We start from the raw sequence: 9,742 nt of genomic DNA, 5'->3' as shown, positions 1-9,742 counted from the left end.
GTATGTATATATACACTTTATTATTTCATTCTCAGAGCTCAGTGGATAACTGAAGTAGCCTAACAGCTTTGTGTCAAAGAGCAAGTTTTGAGATGATTCCTATATTTCTTTTATAAAACCTGAGTGCCTTCAAAGATTCCCTGCTGGTAAAACTTCACTAATTATCTGGATGATCTTACTATCTCTAGAGGGTTCAATTGGCTCTTTATACTTATATTTCTGCCAAATATGAGCCCAGTTTGGATTAAAAATCTAAACTACAAAATTCCAAAATTTCCCTTTCATTCCTACTTCCATACCTGTTCTTGGCGTGGAATACCATCTCCTCCTCTACCCATGTACAATGTACCCACCCTTCAAAATACAACTCAAGCCCCAGTACCACGTGAACTATTTCACAACTACTTTCACTTAAAATTAGTTTCTTATTCTGAATTTCCATTGTGGAAAATGCCAGCTAATAGTCTGTGTCTATTCTTTTTTATGGCATTCTTATATAGATGTTTTTCTCTCTCCCCAGAAAGTTTGAATATTCCTTGAAGTCACTACCAATTTCATATTTAACTTTTGTTGTATGATCCACACTAAACCAAATAGTGAATGCATGCAGAAGGTATTCAATAAACATTCATTTTATAAAAGCAAATAAGTTGCAAGGCAAAATCTGAGCTAGAATCCATAAATGTATAATACCTATTATGGTTTGGGACAATTCTAAGGTGCCATTAGCTTTATCACTATGCCCAGCTATTTGGCCTCTATATTACGTTTCATTCTCATGTAATCAAATTAAGGTGATATTTTACTAAATAGACATTTTTAGGTAAAAACAGACAATGATTGCAATATTTTGATAATCATAAAAGGATTTCCTGGGGATTCCTTGCTATTATTCAGAAAAAAAATGCAAGCTCTCAAACATAAACTATATAAATATGACTTACCAACTATTAGCAGGCATTAACCCAAGTTTCATTATTCCCACTGATCTGGGAAGTGTTAAAAGGGCTTTAATGCTCTATCACAATTATATTGCTAATAATAAGTTTTCTTTTATATAAGGACAAGGAAACAATAAGCTAAAGAAAAACAGAAACAAAGTCTGGGGAATCGAGATTTCTTAACAGTGAACCATGCTAGGCAAGTGAACAGATTCCTCTGGGAGAAATTTTGGAAACATGCTGCTTTCATCTTTCAATGAGATAAAGAAAACTCAATAGTGTATAGACAGGGACAAGGTGCCCTGGCAGGAAGGTGTGGACTTAGAGACTCAAATTTTCTATTATGAGTTTGTTGCTTCCCAGAAATGACTTTTAGTAGCAGTGCATATGTACACATGCATGCACACATACATTCCACAGATAATTGAAACATACACACATACACATACACACATACATATGTGTGATTGTTGAAATGCAGCAGCATATACAGTAGATTCTGATATTTGAAATAAAAAAAGTTATTTTAAGATCTTTGAAGTCTAGTTAGAACAGCACAAATCTTAGGTGAATTTAAGTAAGTGGGCCAAGTTTTGGGCTTTATCTTAAAGCAAGATTAGTACTCTTAGATGAGGGGATGGTCATCATAATTTCAGAGCAATTAATCTGTAGGTCATTGGCAGAAAATAAAAGCTGAGAAAGTATATTTGCTTAAGGTAGGAAGGGGGATGAAATTTAGGCCAGAAGAACAGAAAGTACCTTATGCAAAAAAAAGTTATAAGCAAAAATCTGAGTTAAAATTTGTAAATCGATGCTATCTGTTATGACTTTTATCTCTCCTTTCACTTGGCGACAAGTTTCCAGAGCTCTATTCTGGGAAATATGTCTACACACACACACACAAACACACACATACACCATACTGAGCCAATAAACTGAAAGGTAGGATGAAGGGAATAACGGAAATTTGAGGAACTAAAAACTGAAAGCTTATATGATTCTTAAAGGAATTTTTTATAGCACTCCTCTTGTTTCATCTTCACAAGAGAACACAGATTGCAAAGCAATTTATTCCGCCAACCCTCCATTCTCCTCCAAGTTAATAGTGGAAATTTAAATTACAAGATTAGACATGGTACTCTACTCAGTGCTTGTCATTTCAACCTGGAAGAAGAGATGTGATGACTACCTTTTCTAAATAAAACTTCAGAAAGAATTCTTAACAAAAGGCCATGCCACCATGAGTCTTCTAAAATCATCTTGCAATGTGTCTTTCCAACTGGGCTGCAACAGGGTTAAAGTAGGGAATGCCCTTAAGTTCATCTACTACTGTGCAAAAAGGAATCATATATTTAGCTTTAGAGGAGTGTCACAGACTTCTTCCCTCCTCCTCTTCCCATCTCCCTTTCTCCCTCCCTTCCCTAGCAATTGGTAACCTCAGAAAGAGGACTCCAAATCTAGAAAGAAGCAGTTGGTTCCCAGCTTCATTTGACCTGTCAAGCTGCTCTAAGGAAGAAGCACCAGTCATTTCTCCAGACTGAGCTGGTCTGTGTGGGCATTCAGCTGGTTTTCTCCATTACCTCAAGAAGGCTTTCCTGATCAAATTCCTCCATGGCTTACATTGAAAATGTGTAAGTACAAAACTGAGTGCAACTGTTTAATTTGAAGGCAAAAGGCAGTTTGAATTGTTTTCCTGTGTTAAGAGTGACAGGGCCAAGTGGGTTGCTGGGGATGTAGGAAGGGATCCCAGACAAAAGCATGAAAGATATAAATTCAGGTACTAAGAACACTGGAGCTTTAAATGTAATTTTGAAACAAAAAAAAATGCAAATCCTTAGTCTAAAACTTGGTGTTTAGATATAAGGAAATTCTTACTCTGGAGTGTGGTGTGGGTTGAATGAAAGAAAATTTTAATACAAGATGGTATAAATGTTGAATGATGCTCCATGAAAGAGAAACAAACAGAAGTGTCTGTTAACATAACTAAGGTTTCTTAGACTTATGTGGAAGGAAAAAAAAAAAAAGTTTTCCCTCATAAGACTTTCCAGAGCACTCCTGTCAGAATCTAAATGATGGGTTTTAGTGGATCGTAGATACTGCTTTGACGGAAAGAAATGGTGTTTCCTCAGCTTCCTGGTGTTTATCCGGCCTTGAGGAAGTGGGAATATAGGGAATGGGGTGGAGCCACAGGTCAGCCATAAAGGGAAACCCCAAAGCCTGAATCTCAAGAGGCCGCCTGGTGAAGGGCAAGTGAATTGAACAAGTGTTTGCTGACTACACCCAGGAGATCAGGCTCTCCCTTTCCCACGGTATATTTCACTCCAGCGAGTTCGATCCATCACGTATTTCAGATATCTTCTGGTCACCGCATTTTCATTTTAATTAACTGATTGATTTCTGTTTTGGCAAGCCTTGGAGGGCACGCCCCTTCACCCACAGCAGTAGCTGCAGCTGAAAACGGGAACCAGGAGCCGCGGCCCAGCCTGCCCTTCCAGTGCCCGAAGGATGATGCAGGGTCCTGGGGCCACCCTCGAGTCCCGCTGAGACCGCCCTTCAAGGTGCTGAGCTATCTGGCAAGAGAGCGACTGGAGCACCTCTCGGAGAGAACAGGATCTTGCATTCCTGTCGATGGCTCGAGAGCTCTCAAACCCCCGTATGGGCCACCACCTGCTGTTGCAGAAGAGCCCCTAGCAACAGAAGTAAATAGCTCTGAGGGACCGGCAGGCTGGAGGCAGAGGGGGCAAGATTCTATTAACAACGTGTCCCAGGAATTCTCTGGCAGCCCTCCTGCACTGATGGTGGGGGGGACAAAGGTCAGCAATGGGGGCACTGAAAGAGGTGGCAGCAATGCAGGGTTATATGTGGCTTTGCCACGGGGTCAAGGATTCTTTCCATCCAGGGGGCCTCAAGTAAGAGGCCCTACACACATCTCAACCCTTAGATCGGGGATAATGATGGAGTTGCCTCCAGGAAGCACGAGAGTGACGGGAAAGGAGAGGTTGGCTCGTGTTTCTTTCCCACTAGGAGGCCCGCAGCACCCTGTGAAGAACTGGCCAAGGCCTATGCCCTTGGCCTCCAGCACTACAGGTTTACCTTCCTGCACTACTGCTCATTGCTTCATTCCTCCTCGACCTCCGAGTTTCAATCCGTTTCTGGCTATGCCTATGGCTTTTGCTTCTCCCCCAATATTTGGTCCTCCACTGCCTTCCTGTTCTGCCAATTTCCCTTCTTGGGGAATGCTCGCTCCTGCATCCTCAAACAGAGAAAACAACTGATGGCAAAAAAAAAAAAAAAAAAAAAAGGAAGGAGGGGAAAAAAAGTTTGGAAAAAAAATATGTGAAAGTTACTCATTTATGCTTTTATATTTGAAACCCTCTACCCTCTTTACAGGCACTAATGTGCCTTACATACTTGGAAATTCAATAAAGATTCTAAACTTTGAAATATTGTCAATTATTTTTCAAAATGCCACTCTGGGAGCCAAAGCCTTGGATTTCATTTTCACCTTTTAAGGAAATGAAAGCAGTTATGTGACAGTGTTTTCTAAGTAGCTTCGTTGAATCCCTACCACTAACTTGCAGCTGTGACTGTGGGAGAAGGTGGTTGGGTTCTTGTTAGACTTGGCCAAGTCTGGGGCAGGAAATTCCTACCCACCTAAAGCTATGGGGGTTGCTCAGTGCAGAATGGGTGAATGAATATAAGGTCCAAAAGGTAGACCCAAGTCCAGATAATAGAGAAAAATGCACAAATGCTAAAAGATAAGATTGAGGTGAAAATAATGGGGCTAACATTTCACAGCCAGTTAAGGGCTGAACCAGGCTAAAAGGTCAGGAAAGAAAAGGGGCAGGGGAAATGGAAGAGTTCTACATCATTGTTTCAAACATGAACCAGTGTTTGTCTCTCAACATTTCACCAGTGCAAGTACATAGTGTAGATAGGGCTGGCTTGATAGAAGTCCAGGCACAAGATAAAACCAAGCTGAGCCCCTCACCCATTCTTCTGAACAAAAGGTTACTATATACTCAGAACTTTTAAAGGCAAGTGAAAATGTTTCATTCCTATGGAATTATTTTCTCTGATGCTGCAATGTTTATACTCTTCATAATGCATTACAGCACCCCATTATCATGATGGCTCTGGGATTATCTGCAGCTCAGATGGGAGCTTCTTCAAGTTCAAGTAGCAAAGATATGGACACAGCATGCAGGGAGGAAGGATGGCCATTCTGGCCTCTATACAATGTCATTCAGGCAGTGGTCCTAAACACACTGCCACTATCTCTGAAGAAACACTAAATTAGAAATATCTGTAGAGTATGATTCTTCCAATAAGCTTTTGTTATGCATAAAGCTGATGATGGAGGTGATGTAAGCAGTCAGTTAAAGGCTGTCAACATTCACAGACTCCTAAAGTGTTCAAAGTGTCACTCAGTCATGTCCAACTCTTTGTGATCACATGGACTGTAGCCCTCTGGGCTCCTCTGTTCATGGGATTTCCCAGGCAAAAATACTGGAGTATGTTGCCATTTCCTTCTCCAGCAGATCTTCCTGACCCAGGGATCGAACCCAGGTCTCCTGAACTGAAGGTGGATTCTTTACACCTGAGCCACCAGGAAGCCTAAAAAGACACCTAACCTATAAGCAAAACAATTAATGTGTTCTTCACACCAATAGTGGGTTCTTCACCACTCTGAGGAAAAGGGCCCAGGAATTCATGAAGTTTCTTTTATCCATTTGTTTCACAATGGATTGTTCTAAATGTCCAGGTGGTAGTGTAAGGCTTAAAAGGAACATTTGGATAGCTCTTTTTAAGACTCCCCTCACTTTGTACATCCTGAAGCTGGCACAGTTCCATCAATTCACTGTGGTGGGTTGAGCAAAAGTATTCAGCAAATCATTTGACAGCTGCTCACTCTGAGGTAGCTGAATCCCAGCATACCAAACACTTATTGGATTTTCGGCCTTAATGAACAGAAGAGTTGGGCATGCTTAGAGTCCTCGAAAATATCTTTTGAGCCAAATATTAAAAGATATTTTGACAAGAAATCAAGTTTTTGCATCAACGGCGATGCAGCATCTCTGGAGATTTGCCAAAAGGTGTGGTAAGTGACAGCCGAATAGGACACATTTTCCTTCTCAAAGGAAGTAGCTCCAATAAACGCTCAAAAGACTTTGCCCACAATTACCGCAATCCATGACAAATTCACTCTAACAAGAAAGTGCCACCAACACAATCTGCTCTTTGTAAGCCCTCTGTTCTCTTTCCTAATACCCTCTGTGTATTATTTTCTACATTTCAAAAAGTTGAACACCTATCATACGAAACAAAAAAATAACTATTAAGCAAATTGAGGCACTGAAGTTTTCTTTATACTGCTGTGCCATAGGAGAAACACATTTTCTTTAGTTGATGCAGAGCTCTATGCCTATATAACAAGTTTCAGTAAACACAAATATCAAATATCAACAGGAATCCTATTGTTAAATGTAAGTGAAATGCAAATATGTTTGCCTCTGTATGGAATTACTTTATTATCACAGGTTCCAACATCCTCAATGACTGCAGAACACCCATTTTTAAACACATGATTTGCCTTGAAATGGCTATTTTAAAATTATTCTTGTGCAACATGAGCTAAAATTAATCCTATATCAAAATAGTCTATTCAGTCTGGAAAATGCATATAATTCAATGTATTCAATACTCTTGAATATATATGTTTTCATTTTCTTTTCTGTGGTTTATATAGCTTCTAAGTGCCAGAAAGAAAGATAAATATCAACAAAGTAGCCTTTTTCTCTTGATAGTAATGGGAATGGGTTAAGTATTCCCTATTGTAAGTTATCATAATTGTCATGAGAAGATTCATGATGTACTGTTTATTATTTATGGTCCTCATTATAGTCTTTGTCACAAGACTGTAGCATTTGAATTTTAATGTCTTATATATTCTCTGCTGTTGCTACTGCTGCTAAGTCACTTCAGTTGTTTCCAACTCTATGTGATCCCAGAGGTGGCAGCCCACCAGGCTTCCCCATCCCTGGGATTCTCCAGGCAAGAACACTGGAGTGGGTTGCCATTTCCTTCTCCAATGCATGAAAGTGAAAAGTGAAAGTGAAGCCGCTCAGTCATGTCCAACTCAGCGACCCCATGGACTGCAGCCTACCAGGCACCTCCGTCCATGGGATTTTCCAGACAAGAGTACTGGAGTGGGTTGCCATTGCCTTCTCCCAGAAGATAATAAAAAACTGTACATCTTTGACCTTTTCTGTGTCCCAAAGTGTTATTCATTAGCCATTTCTATTTTCCACTGTTTACAACTTCTGTAGCCTGATTGAAAGGTACACGTGCAACCAATCAAACAGTAGAATATGGAAAAGGTTAAGGTTCAAATTAAAATTTTTTTTCAGATATGCAACTTTATTTTTTTATTATTTTTAATATAAATTTATTTATTTTAATTGAAAGTTATTTACTTTACAATATTGTATTGGTTTTTCCATACATCAACATGAATCTGCCACAGGTATACATACACGTGTTCCCCATCTTGAAGCCCCCTCCCTCCTCCCTCCCTGTGCCATCCCTCTGGGTCATCTTAGTGCACCATTATAAAATTTTTAAAGCTTATAGTCTTTCATAAACCAAAGTAACATCAAAATTACACCTTGTTTTTCTGAGAATTATTATAACAAACACTAAACAGGACCAAAGAATTTATTTTCATTGGAGACTTAAAGTTGAGATCATAGTACTATCTTCATCTACTCTGGAACAAGTAATTTATTTCATGACTGCTAATAAATGTTTTATATGTATATATATTTCCATAATTATTAAACTGTACTGTGACTGAGTGAAGTCACTCAATGGTGTCCAACTCTTTGCGACCACATGGACTGTAGCCTGTCAGGCTACTCCATCCATGGGCTTTTACAGACAAGAATACTGGAGTGGGTTACCATTTCCTTCTCCAAAACTGTACTGTAACAATAACATTACATTATCAAGTGCTACTGAGAGGTGTTGATTTTTAAAGGCACTGATACAGAACTATGCAAAATGACTCTGTTTCAAGATCAGTGGGCCAAAACCAGAGTTAAAAGAAATTTTACACAGATCAAGAACACTAAGTCATGTCATAGGTTAATTCTATAGCTAGCACAAAATGTTGCATGTCTTCTTTATAATGAGCTGGATTGAGTGATATTCCCACAGAAAAAGCAAGTGATGAGACTAAATTAAGTGAAAGAACCCATCTGTTTCTCTGTGATGATATTCATTTTTTCTTGTAATAATGGAAATGTATAGCATTTATCCAATCAAGTCTAGATTTGAGAAGTGAAAAAAATTGTGCTTCATCATGCAGTCATTTTCTTAAGTGCTTGAGAAGGTGCTACTCTTGCCAAAGACTAATTAAATACATATGCTTTCTCACCCACCTTTGCCATTCAGAAAGACGTTCTCAGTATCCCAATTTCTCAAAGAAACTATCTGTGAAACTCAGTTTCCTGAAGTGACGCTACTATTGCTTTTATGAGAATGAAGTAATGTCCCACAATATTTTAGGGAGGTAAACTGACCACAGTTCTTCCCTGGTAGCTCAGTGGTAAAGAACTTGCTGCAATGCAGGAGACGCAGGTTTGATTCCTGGTTTGGGAAGATCCCCTGGAGAATGAAGTGGCAACCTACTCCAGTATTCTTGCCTAGGAAATCCCATGGACAGAGGAGCCTGGTGGGCTATAGTTCATAGGGTTGCAAAGAGTCAGACATGACTGAGTGACCAAACGACAATAACAACAAAACTGACCACATTTTTCTCAACTCTGAAATCTCTTTCTCCAAGCAAAACAAGATTATAAAGCGCACAACTCCATCGTTCCTATCATAAAGGGCTTTGTCTATCTAAGCATGTATAATTGTATGATTTATTGGGAAATATATACTTATAAGTGACTTCATCTAACACTCTAACTGTAAAAGTTTTGACTCAGAAGCAAAGCAACATGGGGTACATGGGGGTTGACAGATAGCACTTATACATGTGAGAAAGAGAAAAACATATGAAGAAAGACAGAATTAAAAATACAGAGGGGCAGGGCCACTGTCAGTTGAGAAGAGATGAAGTACTTTTGAAGAGGAAGCAGCTGCATGTTGAAAATACTGTGGGAAAAGTAATACATTTGGATACAGGAAAATACAATCCAGGGGAAACAAAAAGAGGCATTTGAAAGGAAGGAAGTTATATGGATTAAGTGTTTCGTGACAGAAAGGGCCCTGTGTAGGAGCCACATATTTGAGAGGGTGGGGATGAGATGATTAGAGAAACACTAACCAGCCTTCCTAAAAATGAATCTATCTCCGCCACTTCATTCTTTTCTATAAATATCATCTTTCTTTAGATAGCAACCAATCTCATGTTGCGTATGTGAAACTGGAAGCCCTTTCTGGTTTAGGTTTCATCAATCCTGCAAACTGGTCTTGACAAGCAAACTCACCATCATCCAGGTTACTTTATTAGCAAAGTGGGTATGAAATGAATTAGGCTCACAAAAGAGCATTCTGTCTTCAAGTTCTCAGATATATCAGACCCCAAGCTTGTTTTTCTTTCTAAATTTAAACTCCCCCATCCCAGCAAGGTACACTGATCTTTTTCTAATTTTGCCTTTTCACTCTGTCCATTAAATTATAGTTTTATGAGGTGAAGTTGTTGGCTTTATTAATCATACTTCATCCAGAAACCAAGTAATCTATTATTTTTCTCAGTGGGCATATTTATACCTCCTTCAGGTGCAAAATCC

The 9,742-nt window shown here is 39.2% G+C and overlaps 1 protein-coding gene across 1 annotated transcript; it reads left to right on the top strand.

Annotated features, from left to right (window-relative positions):
- The first annotated feature begins 2,552 nt into the window (after nucleotides 1-2,552).
- PRR32 (proline rich 32) lies at nucleotides 2,553-4,216 on the top strand. The gene is made up of 2 exons (XM_068961915.1): nucleotides 2,553-2,572; nucleotides 3,352-4,216. Exons 1-2 carry the CDS (start codon nucleotides 2,553-2,555, stop codon nucleotides 4,214-4,216), a joined length of 885 nt encoding a protein of 294 aa, XP_068818016.1.
- Nucleotides 4,217-9,742: the final 5,526 nt, after the last annotated feature.

The sequence above is a fragment of the Capricornis sumatraensis genome, chromosome X (assembly GCF_032405125.1).
Source record: "Capricornis sumatraensis isolate serow.1 chromosome X, serow.2, whole genome shotgun sequence".
In the NCBI taxonomy this organism is placed as follows: Eukaryota; Metazoa; Chordata; class Mammalia; order Artiodactyla; family Bovidae; genus Capricornis; species Capricornis sumatraensis.
Note: the sequence above shows the minus strand (reverse complement) of the source record. Positions and strands in the feature narration are given on the sequence as shown.